The 13,114-nt window shown below is 48.1% G+C and overlaps 1 protein-coding gene across 6 annotated transcripts in view; it reads right to left on the bottom strand.

The window, feature by feature from the left end:
* Positions 1 to 8: 8 nt before the first annotated feature.
* sphkap (SPHK1 interactor, AKAP domain containing) overlaps positions 9 to 13,114 on the bottom strand; it is a 120,970-nt gene continuing 107,864 nt past the window's right edge. For 4 of the 6 annotated variants that reach the window (XM_034293700.1, XM_029121783.2, XM_029121776.2 and 1 more), the window contains 6 exons: positions 9,089 to 12,506; positions 6,034 to 6,189; positions 4,993 to 5,076; positions 4,052 to 4,101; positions 2,578 to 2,762; positions 9 to 1,859 (listed from right to left, as the gene is read on the bottom strand). In XM_034293700.1, the coding sequence (XP_034149591.1) occupies positions 1,710 to 1,859; positions 2,578 to 2,762; positions 4,052 to 4,101; positions 4,993 to 5,076; positions 6,034 to 6,189; positions 9,089 to 12,506 (4,043 nt within the window). In that variant the 3' untranslated portion in view covers positions 9 to 1,709. The remainder of the gene's footprint in view (positions 1,860 to 2,577; positions 2,763 to 4,051; positions 4,102 to 4,992; positions 5,077 to 6,033; positions 6,190 to 9,088; positions 12,507 to 13,114) is intronic. The other 2 variants (XM_029121781.2, XM_029121785.2) reach the window with 2 other exon arrangements.

The raw sequence follows: 13,114 nt of genomic DNA, 5'->3' as shown, positions 1-13,114 counted from the left end.
CCTTATACTCACATATTACATTAATTTATTGATCTCAAAAGACAAAGATACATTCAGTTTCTACAACAACAGAGTTGACAGAATGTAATTGTGTGCTTTTTAATGCCGTTGGATCACCACGCAGAGAAAACCAGATTCACATAGGAATTGGACATGACCAACTGTCTTTCAGAAAGTAGTAAAAACAAAAGAAGTCTTTCTACCCCAAGGTGCTGCAGTTGAAGAATCTACAGTATGTACAGCTATGCAGAAGAACAGGGACAACAACACGTAACTTACTAATGAGGAATTCTTTTCAAAGTGACAACAGAAGAGGACAACGTGGGCCAATGTAAAGACAACCACAGACATCTGAATCCATATTCAAAAACCATCTCAGATTAAGAGTTTTGTAGATAAATAAATAATAAATAACAATAAGTACTATGACTGGCAAAAGGGAGATCCAACCCTAGAACAGTTCTCCTGCTCTGAGACACTCTGGTTAACTGAGAAGCGCAGTGTTCACATCTGTGTTGCTGTCAGTAGGAGGCAAAGGCCAACTTTGACAATGGCTTAGTTCAGGGAGAGCCACGAGTCTCTGAAGTAGCTCAGTTGGTCCTGTGGGTGGCCCATTTGGGACAAAATCCTACAGTGCTGTTCAGGAACAGGTTAGCTGTCTGACAGTCTCTTCAAATATTAAAGTAATCTGGTCATTGTGTTGAGTGGTTTAGAGGAATGGGGAGTGTTCTGCTGGAGCCTTGTTGTTTGTTGTGTGTGTTTGTGTAACACATCATTTCTAAAATAACACAACAAAATACATACATTAAAGACTATTACAATGAAACTGGAAAACGGTAAAAAAAAAATTGCTGGCTAGGATTAAAGACGGCTGATAAGTTTGCTAAATAAATTAGGCCTTCATCCCAAACTAGTGCTGGGTTTCTCTTAGGTTTGTCTACCTAGACACTGTGCATGAGAAAATGTTAAACATGCTGACCTTAAAGGGAGACATGTCTGTCTACTGCAGCCTAATGCAAGGCCTTAGTCCCATAGCCAATCCTATAATATCACGTGTGGTGAAATATTCTAGCTGGGAAGCTCAACCTGTTTGTGCTTCAGCCCACTCCTTGTTGTCAATTGAAGAAAGGAGTTGGCAATATGGTAATAACAGATCCTAACCAGACTAGGGTTTGTAGCCTGGTAGCCAGACATGATTACATTGCATGTTTCCATAAAGCGGTTTCATCAGAAGTTCTGTCCCAATTCATTTTCAACAAGGGCTCATGGGTAGGCAAGCGTTTGGAAACCTGCATGAAAAAAAGGCAGTTCTGCTCTACAAATCTGAAATGCCACATCGATCCTGCTGCTCAAGACTTTAGAGAGTTGCTTCATTCAGCACAAATGGCTGAAATAAATACTAGGATGGAAGCACATTTAGGTAACAATAACCTAATAAAGAATCCAAAATTGTACAGTTAAAAGGAATATGTTAGTTAATGCTGAGAGAAATGATTATGCGTTTCGTTTGTTTTATAAGTCAATATTTTCAGAGCAAAACTCTGTTAACTGGAGGCGCAGCCTCGAGAAATTGTACTGTCAGCCAAACATGGCATGAAAAATGAATTAGCTAAAGCACAAACACATCTGGCTACCAGGCTAGTGGTTTTTCTTAATTCCTACTTTGCATGCTGGGAAACAGTAAACTGGTGAGTGAGGATTGGCAGAGCTTAGTGGGTCTCTAGAAGCCAGTCAAATAGGCTGGACAGAGAGCTGCTTCCGTGGTCCTGGTGGAGGAGCTCGCAGAACTGGATGACAGCGCTGAAGAGGTCCCCGATCCTCCATGTCTTCTGAGACACCAGCCGCATCACCCGCTGGAACTGAGACATCACACCCCGTCAGATTAGCACGTTTACTACCTCTGCTGTGCTACACAAGACGTACAGAACACAGTTCACACAGCCGCAAACACCCACAAGTACTTTCTGTCTCTGCACACCCACTCTCTTTACTGTGTATAAATGAATTCACGGCACTCAATTAGAAGCTACAAACCTCATGCTGTACAGGAAATTGACACTAGATGTATGACATCTAGTGTCATACTTTGGCTTATTTATGGCACCAGGTCAAAATGAACTTGCCCATTGCCAGATGTTTTAAGAGGGCAGATACATGCAGCAAGACAAAGACACAGCTATGTTAGAAAACTTGGATCTTTATCTTAGAGAAAGAAACGTTTGTATCCTTACCAATGGTCAACCTCTAGTCAGCATATCCACTGGAATGTTACAAACCCTTTGCATCAGGTACTGACAGGTGGGTGGATAAGGCCTAATTCGGTGAGTACTAATTACCACAATACGGCCCAAACCTCACTCAAACTCAAGTAGAGGCCTGAGCTTTGCTGGCACATGTTCCTGCCCTCCCGGAAGTGTCTTTCCGGGCTATGCTATTAGAAAATCTGGCAATTCCATGGTACTTCTGGGGAAGTAAAAATTTGCATTTTCTCCATACATTTGCGCCTCTAGCTACAACATGTACTGGCTCAATCAGAGCATGGATGTCTGGATGTGATGTGTGATATGCTTCACCGACCTTGGAGGTCCTCCTGTCCTTAGACTTTCTGAAGTAGACAGCTGGCAGGCCCAGCTCGGAAGCAGCAATCCACTGCAGGGCCAATCGCACCTCCGAGTCCACGCTCTCTGGCTCCAGGTCACAGTTGACCACCAGCAGCTCCTTTTCGCTGCTACTGCCCTCTACAGACCGCACGGAGATGCCCTCTGTAGCACACAGGAAATAAATCACACTGAATTCCAGTGTACATCAAGTTAACTTCCTGTAGTGGATTTGGGCCCAATGAATGGCTCAAGTTCAGTTTGTTTCACAGTAAGAAATGGCAACAGCTTTTAATACATATTCCCACTATTTCAGGGCACCAAACATTGTGGGACTGATTCATATAATGCCAAACTAAACACAGGCATGTACTGTGTTGTACTGTATAGCATCAGATGTTGTTTGTTTTGAATACATTTTTTAAATTCTGTTCAACATGCCTATCAAGAACTTTTCACTTTTTGTCACTTTCTGTCTTGATGTATGATGATGTGCCTTCCATTACATTTGGAGGCATTTGCTTATACTTTAGCTGATCTTTCTCTGCACTTCTGAATTGATTCTGCTGTTGAGGTCTGCAGTTACATCATTAATGATGAGAAGTGAGCCAGTTCCAGAGGCAGTCATCCATGTTCCAGCCAAAACACCCACTACTACAGATTATACAAATGAGCTTGTATGCTGTGGATCGTGGGTGGCTCCTTTTTTACTCCATCGCATGTTTATTGTTGTCTCATCTGTCCACAGTACCTTCTTCCAGAACTATGCAGGCTCTTACAGGTCCTTCTCTTTTGTATACTATAAGCTGACGCTCCTGTTTTTGAGGCCAACAATTGGTTAGCCCTCGCTGGGAGGCCTCTGCACTTCCACTGATGAAGACTTCTGTGGACGGTTGAGGCTGGCACATCAATGACTATCTCCTGGAGCGTTCCTGATCTGGAGTTTGTGTTTGTTCCTTCCTCATTATGGTGAGCATTCTGCAGTCATTCACCGTTGAGGTGTTCCTCAGCCCACCAAGCCGTTTGTGATTGCTGGGCTCGCTGGTGCTTTCCATATTTTAATCCAAATTAAAAAAGGCTTCACTTTCCCGGCATTTTCGTAGGGCGCTCTATTACTGTGATATGATGTGTTTGTAATTTCCACATTTTGAGTTACATTGCATTGACTGCTTTTGAAGCTCAGCGTCTGGGGAATTACTCACACCAAAATGGCTATGGAAAAATGTGAGTGAGGTTGAATAAAGTTTGTCACAAAGATAGATTGAACCCAAACATGATTTGACAGTCATGGAGACGGTGAGAGTGAGTTTCCTTTGTGACAGGCACACAGAAAAAGAGAAAAAATACAGTGTGATGTAGTGTGATGTAGTGTGATGTAGCGTGTGTGTGTGTGTGTGTGTGTGTGTGTGTGTGTGTGTGTGTGTGAGAGAGACAAACAGGTTGGAGCTGCTCACCATCCAGATTCTCCTTGCTTTCTCTCCGAGGATCCTTCCTCCCCTCCTCACTGTGGACAGACAACATTAACATTACCAAGGGGGCACAACAAGGTCACGCTCGGAGTTTCTCACCATATGCCCTGTTGAGAGAACAAAACATCATACTTTTGTTTATGGTTTGCAACAGTTTGTAAACTATTGAGCTCCTAACCTTTATTATACCTTCTTATACCTTTATTATACGCTTATGTTTTGTATATGGTATCTTTTTGACACCAATAGATTTCTCTTCAGTGCTATTTTCCATTGATATCTCTGGCAGTCCGTGTCAAGTTACTTCGCAACACTTTGTTTTGAATGGAGCCTTGTGTTTACACAGGTTGATTGTAAAGTGTTGAATTGCTTTCAACTACACAGCCAATCAACCATGTTTCTGCATCTTATAAAGGGTGTGTCTCACATTATTATTATATATGAATATCTGAAACACTCAAAACATTAACAGATATCTACTGGTCATTTTGTCTTGTTTTTATGCTAGTAGTACTGTAAAACTCTTACATATTGCCCCTTTAATTCTATGACATAAAATGTTTTACTATCATCTTGCAAATCTCAGTTTTAAAGGAGACTGACTTAATGACACTTAATTGACACTAGTACAAATGTTCTGGACCTGTTGCCACAAATCTCAAGAAAATCTGTGGGATTTTCGAGTCACTTACTCTCTAAAAGCTTTTCATTTAGAGTGTCATGGGCAGGCTATAAAAATTAAATAAAAATACTCCTAAATTGATGAATCTCTTGATGAGGTGAAGTGCACCTCACTACACTAGAACAGAGGAAGAATCAGACTAAAGCCTGTACTGCACTGCATTCAGCTGTCTCAAAGGCCTGGTCTAAAGCCTCAACCCTGTGTTGTCGGAGTGGTGCTTGTGAGTGGATAGAGTCGGGGTTACCTGTTCACTGTGTTCTGAGTGGGGAGGTCCAGGAGGCCCTCCAGGTCCGCCACACCCAGGCTCGATGCACTGCTGTATCCGTTCCTGCATATTCAGACAGAACCAGAACTCAAATCACGTCCCTTGATAAGCCGACACGATCAATGACTTGTGAAGGGAACAACAAGGAGCTGCGGTGAAGCGAGCGATGTTGTTCATTAGCTGGTGATTAACACTGAAATAGCAGCTGCCGCTAAGCAGGATGGCTGGGCTGGCGGGTTGGGTCTGACTGCTGCTGGCTCCTTCTTTGTGGAGATGGGGGATGTGCAAAGATTGAGCCGTCGGCCAGAGAAGGGGGGGCGGAGTGGACGACCATGTCCGGTGTCAGCGGTGGGACTAATCAGGGATGAGGTGATCAGGTGGATGGAGGTCAGGTCACGGTAACCAGGCGTTTGTTATGTTATGCTGCCATCTACGCTATCAGGTAAAAGCAGGAAGCAGCACCAATCTCATCCTCAGCACTTCCAAGCTGAAGCCAGCCAGCCAGCCACACAGCCCTCCCGAGACCCTCCTGCTCCTCCCCTTCCCTATTCCATACCAGACCCCAGAATGACAGCGCCAGGTTCTATGGCTTGGCTGCGGGTCAGAATGGGGCTAGCCAGCGGGACGGAGAAATGACGCTAGCTGAAGCAGGAAATGACGACGCTAATGTTCTGTGGGCCTCTGATGTGTTAGAAGCAGTGTGATGTCATAGCTCTGTTAGGTCTGCAGTGTGATGTCATAGCCCCCCCCCCCCCCCCCCCCCCCACCGTCCCCCCAGCGCTTCACATCACACTGCCTCCGAAATGGCTCAGTGCGCAGGCTGGCTGTCTGCCCGCGACCGGGAACGGTGCCCCCGGCAGGCCGCCGCAGCACCTCTGGCTGCAGACCGGCGCAGGACGGCAAAAGGTGAGCGTGAGCGGGACTAGGCCGATGAGAGGGCGACATACTTAGCAGTAGTCACAGTGCTCGGAGCGGTGCATGATGGGAACGGAGCAGTGGTTGGTTGCTACGATTACTGACCCCTCACTCAGTTGGATGAAACTACTGGTCTCTTCGTGGGGGTCGTCGTCGGGGGCGACCTGGGACCAGCTTCCTGAGCTGTCCTCACTGCTAGCACTCAGAGAGAGCTTATCTTCCTCACCTACAGTGGGCACGGCCGTCCTGTCTCCCTCACTGCTGGGGAGAGCAAACAGCATTCACCTACTTTATACAGGCTTGGGCTGCATTCCCCTCCAAGTGTTCCATGGGAATGCCACCGCGTCTGGTTCCGTAGTTCCACGCGCCACCGAGTGTAGACCTTTTCTAAAGCCTGTGCCCCTTGTATAGAGGGTGGTCAACCCAGGTCAGTTTAATGTAGAATGGATCTTACTGTACGTACTGTGGTGCATGCTTCAGATGATAAATGCTTATTCAGTTGTCACTGTTGTGTGGTATTTGGAGCCTATCAAAAAGACCCAATAAATCAACAGAAATGGTGAAAGGCTACAGCGTCAGCTGATTATTTTTATCCTGTTTAGACGACTGAAAGGTGCCAGGGTGCAGGAGGAGGTTAAGGGGTTGTGTGAATTAGCATCATGTTTCCACCAGGGAAAGACGCAGGTGGAAATGACTCATTCCCTAATTGGGGCTTAGTGCTAAGTGAAGAACCAGCAAACCAAGCAATCCTTTAGCAACATGAAAACTCACCACATAATAATCTCTTGCACATATTTCCCACTTAAACTTATCTATTGCAAGTGTCCGTCAATTTGATATGATACATTTTATCTAAGTGTAACATTTAGCAAAAACTTTGCTATGGCGTGTTCCAATTATTTCCAATATCAATGTGGTCTCTTAGTGTTTGGCGCTTAGGTAATGAGCTCAAGATGCGAGACTAATTTCTGGAACTCTAATAAAGTAAGTATATATCCCTGTGCATATACAGTATCTCACAAAAGTGAGTACACCCCTCACATTTTTGTAAATATTGTAGAAATTACACTTTGCTACAATATAAAGTAGTGAGTGTAAAGCTCAAAATAACTCAACACACAGCCATTAATGTCTAAACAAAAGTGAGTACACCTCTAAGTGAAAATGTCCAAATTGGGCCCAATTAGCAATTTTCCCTCCCCATGTGACTCGTTATTGGGGCACAGGTGTGTTAAATTTGGTGTTATCACTCTCACACTTCCTCATACTGGTCACTGGAAGTTCAACATGGCACCTCATGGCATTTGGAAAAATAATTGTTGCTCTACATAAAGATGGCCGAGGCTATAAGAAGATTGCCAAGACCCTGAAACTGAGCTGCAGCACAGTGGCCAAGACCATACAGCGGTTTACCAGGACAGGTTCCACTCAGAACAGGCCTCGCCATGGTCGACCAAAGAAGTTAAGTGCTTTGGTAAATAGACGTATGAGTGCTGCCAGCATTGCTGCAGAGGTTGAAGGGGTGGGGGGTCAGCCTGTCAGTGCTCAGACCATACGCCGCACACTGCATCAAATTGGCCTGCATGGCCGTCATTCCAGAAGGAAGCCTCTTCCAAAGATGATGCACAAACAGTTTGCTGACGACAAGCAGACTAAGGACATGGATTACTGGAACCATGTCCTGTGGTCTGATGAAACCAAGATAAACTTATTTGGTTCAGATGGTGTCAAGTGTGTGTGGCGGCAACCAGGTGAGGATTACAAAAACAAGTGTGTCTTGCCTACAGTCAAGCATGGTGGTGGGAGTGTCATGGTCTGGGGCTGCATGAGTGCTGCTGGCACTGGGGAGCTACAGTTCTTTGAGGGAACCATGAATGCCAACATGTACTGTGACATACTGAAGCAGAGCATGATCCCCTCCCTTTGGAGACTGGGCCGCAGGGCAGTATTCCAACATGATAACGACCCCAAACACACTACCTTGCTAATCTGTGGGGCATCCTCAAACGGAAGGTAGAGGAGCGCAAGGTCTCTAACATCCACCAGCTCTGTGATGTCGTCATGAATAAGTGGAAGAGGACTCCAGTGGCAACCTGTGAAGCTCTGGTGAACTCCATGCCCAAGAGGGTTAAGGCAGTGCTGGAAAATGATGGTGGCCACACAGAATATTGACACTTTGGGCCCAGTTTGGACATTTTCACTCAGGGGTGTACTCACTTTTGTTGCTAGCAGTTTAAACATTAATGACTGTGTGTTGTGTTATTTTGAGGGGACAGTAAATCTACACTGTTATACAAGCTGTACACTCACTACTTTACATTGTAGCAAAGTGTCATTTCTTCAGTGTTCACTGTATATCCCATGCGTATGTCTCAGCTGAAGTCCTGAATGCTTATTCAGGGGTTCTATGCTGTATAGCCAATGTACTAGCATGCATAATATAGAATATATTGGCCACGACTGTCTATTTTCAGGCACTCTGCTTTGTGTTGTGCATAAAAAGGCCCTTATCTGTGGAATATTGTCCATATACCACAGCCCCTTGTACGTTATGGGTTAAACATCCTGTATTTGTGACACATGCAATATGTATGTAGGGGTAATTGTTTTTTTCCTATTAGTACTAATGAGTATCTCATGTATGGCGTGAATACCTGCTTGTCATTGTCACCTTGAAGATAAAGGTTAGTTAGATAAAGGCTGCACAGCTTCCAAAAGCTCTGTAAACACTATACACCACACAACATTACTTATCATAACCTGACTGATAACCTGGCTGTTCTGTAGGTCTGCCTACCCCCAGAGACTTTCATTAGAGATTATTTTCTCACTGTGGATATTGAAAAGCCATTATACTGCAGGCTTCCTAAGACCCAGCACTATAAATAGTTTTACAACTCATGGATGGTTTTCTTTTTCTTTTCATAAACACATTTGGTCGTATCGTTGCTCTGACTCTCTCTCCTCTTTAAGCCGGCTGAGAGTCTGAAGCCTTTTATATCCCTGTGATGCTCTCATCTCAGCTGATGTTGTCCCTGTGCTGTGAATGTCTGTGGGTGCTTGTTTGTGTGTCTGAGGGTAGGACTGACTCACGGCGGAATCTAAATCTGAGAGAGCTGGGTGGGGGGGGACAGTACAGGTGAGGGGGAGGAGGGCTTACCTGGTGTGGCTCACCGAGGCCCTCTCAGCCTGCCACTGGGCTGGACCTTCTGGGTCCTGGGGGTGACGCCCAGACTCTGGGCCGTCTCTCTGCTCTGTCTCGATGTGGATCACCGGAACAGGAACCTCCCTTGGGCCCCTGACAGGTGGCCCTGCGGCTGTACAGGAACTGTCTCCGCCCCCTGCTGGCTGCTCCTGGCAGGCTCTGCTCCGACTGCAGCCGGGGCGCGACTGTTTGAAGCCCCTTCTCCTCTCCCCAACGGGCACGTGTTGCTGTCTTCCCTCCACACCTCCCCCTTCATGCATGACCGATTTCCCAGTCTCCACAATGTCCGCAGCCAGACGGTTTGCATACTGCAGCACGTGCGTCTGGGACTCTGCGTCCACCAGGTCAATACTGTCTTCCGGGTCTGCAATGATCTTGTTCTTTCTCATCAGGGACTCAATGGAGCTGGACCAGGTCTCATGAATCAGCATGTCTGTGATCTGGTCCGTTCTGCCCCTCTGGTACAGACAGGAGTCAGACCTGCACAGGCCCGTTGCAGCCACCTGCACTGAGTTGGTGGGGTAGATGTTCAGTGTGTCCCCGCGAAAGTTGCGGGCGAAGCCGTCAAAGGAGTTAGCCTTGATAGGTGAGTTGACTGTTAGCCTGGAGTCCGAGGAACGCCTGTCAGGTACAGAGGACTGACGGATACAGAAGAGGGATCTGGGAGACGGAGGCAATAGGCTGCTGCTCCACTCTTTAGTTCTGCCCATGCTGTAGTCTTTGTTCTCCTTGTCCATGTCTTTGAGCATGAACCTGTAGAACTCCTCCGTGATGCTCTCTGTGCTGGACTGCTTGGACAGGCAGGAAGTGTTCCTCACATTCAGGTGGCCGTTTTTCTTGGTGGCAGCTTGCTGCACTGCTGCGGCCAGGATGCTGCTGGCGTTTTTCCCGGCATAGTAGTCCAGGAGCAGGTCGAAGCCCCAACCCTCCGTCTCCATCTGGTTTACCATGAAGCGTGAGAATTCGTCTGTGATACTCTCACAACTGGACTGCTTGGAGATGGAGCTGCCTCTGCTCAGATTCTGGCCCAGCCGGCAGCCGGGGCCCAGGGTGTTGGGGGTGCCTGGGGGACAAGCATCCTCTTCTGGGATGCTCTCGTAGCTGGCAGTCTTGCCCCGGCTCCACCGCTCACACTGTAGCCGGCTGCGGCTCTGCTGGCCAGGCTTGGAGGTGTCAACCACGTTGAGCTCAGGGCAGTTCATGATGCGAGCGGTGACCTCCGAGGCAAAGAGCGCGAACGGATCCAGAGTCGGGGCCATCTCATCCAGGTTGACTGTCTCATCTACCACGCGGTTGACCAAGCACTCCATCAGCTCAGGCTGCTCCTCTGTCTTCTTCTTGATCTCGCTAAGGCGCGGTGGACGATGCTTTTTTGATGCCAAGCCGCCATTCTGGCCCTCTTTCCTGCGGAGGGCCGTGCGACAGGAAGGCAGCTGGTAGCCCCCCTCAGGGAAGTGGCCCCCGCCAGCAGAGCCCTTCAGTGCACAGAACCACGGCTGCTTCCCGCTCGAGTTCTCCAGGCAAATGGCAGCCAGCTCAGTAGCCATGGAAACAACAGTCGTGGCCAGATCGTCGGCAAAACAGTTGACTGGAGTTCTAGACTCTGAGTCCATTCTCTGGGAGGCCAAAGATCCTGTAGAGTAGGAGCTCACTGAGGACTGGGGCGTCAGAGAAGACTGTCCACTGTCCATACTGGCTCTCCCTCTTGTCTCTGTGCCTAGGAATGAAGAGCCCTGGTGGGCAAAGCTCTCTGTAGAAGGGTCCCTGATGTTTCCTCTGGCCGGCTGCCCCGGCAGGTCGTAGCAAGTGGAGGATAGGCCTTTAGTTGAAGAGTGTTTGCGCTGCTGCTCTCTGATGTGCGGGGAGCTAAGAGCTTCATTGTCCCTCTCCTCTAGTCCATATTTTTCCTCCCTCGTCTCAGAGTGGTCGGGCATCTTATCTCCATAGTGTAGCAGGCTGCTCTGGGATTCACAATTATCAGGCTGGCTGGAGCCAACAAAATGCTGTAATTGGGTAAATGGTTCCTGGCTCTCCTTGGTGGTGCTAGTGGCCTCAAAGTCCCTGGAGCAGACATCCCCCTCTTCTTTGTCAAACGACCCAATATCACATTTGGAAATGTCACTAATTCTCTTTGATGTTAGACAAAGGACGTCAAACAGCACATTACTCACGCTCTCCTGCAGAAAGCCCTGGATGTCAGGGACATCTTTCCCTGGGCCTTCCAGTTCTTTTTTCTTCTTTGCTTTCTCTAACGCATGCTTAAACAAACTGTCAGCCGCCTCGCTGATGAAATCATCCACCTCCATCTCATCCAGACAGGACATTTTGGGAGATGTGATGCCTGCTACGATCCTGTTGTGGGTGGACTCCAGTAGGTGGGCCACACTCCTGTAATCCTGGGGCTGAACCAGCACCTCTGCTGCCTCCTTGTGAAGAACCTCCGCAATGCTGGTGCGGAAGGTCTCGATGCTGGTCCCCTCGGCCACACTGCAGTGGAGAGTGATGGCCGTGGAGGCCTGTGCTGCAGACAGAAGACCCATCGAGGCAGCTGAATACACCTCTGTGGTGGAGTCATCTTCTGACTCGCAGCCCCCTTCCACAATTTCGTCGGCTAGGTCCACAATTGCCACGGCCCCTGCAACCTGGGCAATCCCACACATGGCTGAGGAGAACGAGTAGTTTGCGCCCTCGGCAGCCCTCTGTCCCTCCATCTCTCTGACCTCTGTCGGCTCCATGGCCAACTGCTCTGCCACCTGTGGGCTGGAGATGGTGCCAATGACGCTGGCAGCACATGCCAGCGCCAGCTGCAGAGGTTTGGTGGGGTGGTGTCCACTGGTGGTGGTGGGACTGCCCTGTATTGCTGGTACCTGACTGGCAGCACCAACGCCAGCACCATCGCCATGCCCCACAGTCACGTGAGAGGCCTGAGTGTCCGGCCACTCTGGTAGCCCCTCGCAGCTGTCAGGGCTCTGCACTATGACAATCTTGGGGAGCTCGAACGAGCAGGCGCGTGATCGAGGGAGCTCCTCTGCTCCTGTCTGGGCAGGGCAAGTAGGTGGACGGTGGCTGATCGGGGACAGGCTCACGGCAGCCTCTGGTACAAAGGACAGTTCATCCTGAGAAAGGCGGATAAAGGCATCCTGCAGCACCGACTCTGCCAGGTTGGTGGCGTAGTGGCCAGCCGACTCCTTGGTGTGCTGACTGCTAGTACTCACCGGTGCCCCTCCTTGTTGCTTGGTTGCTGGGGTGGCGTAGTTGGTCGTTTCGGAGTCCTCGCTGTCCTGCCGCTGGTCCTGGCGTCTCTTCTCACATGAAGATGTATCCCTGCATACTGTGTCTGTCAAACCCTCTACCACATCACTGCACCCTGGCTCTATGGGGAGTAGAGAGAGACATGTCTATATTAGTTCCATACATTCCCAATCTGCCACAGCAAGAGTAATGACAACTCAGCACTGGCGTAACCAAGCTATCCATAACACCAGACTTTCACTGAGACATTCATGTATTAAATTGCTCAGGGCTTGTTTGTGGATTTCACCTGTGACTTTCACAGCTGGCTCTATGTGCAAATTAGTTCAGGATACCAAAGTTGTCTTGACACACACAAAAGAAAAATCTTATATCCCTCAGATTTATCACAGTCTGACACAACTGCATCATAGGAAGTATGTAACCATTTTTCACCAGCCTGGTTGTACAGGTCATTGAGAACATTCTGACAAGCCCCTTAGTATACGTCAGAAGTGTCTGCTTTTCTATGGGTTTACTTCCTGAAGCCCAGGAAGTTGTCCTCGGTTTCTCTGTCAGCATTTCTCTGTAAGTCCAGTGGGAAGGCGGCTCTATTTCTAACTCCATAACCATTGCATCATCACTGTTGCATATTGAGCAAGCTTGTCTGGTACAGTAGCAGTGTAAACCCTCTAAACATTCAGGACACCCCTTCTTTTTGGCTCTGAAAATAATGTCACTTGTGGTGTG

The sequence above is a fragment of the Esox lucius genome, chromosome 1, assembly GCF_011004845.1.
Source record: "Esox lucius isolate fEsoLuc1 chromosome 1, fEsoLuc1.pri, whole genome shotgun sequence".
In the NCBI taxonomy this organism is placed as follows: Eukaryota; Metazoa; Chordata; class Actinopteri; order Esociformes; family Esocidae; genus Esox; species Esox lucius.
The sequence above is the reverse complement of the archived record's forward strand: the minus strand, read 5'-3'. Positions and strand labels throughout refer to the sequence as shown.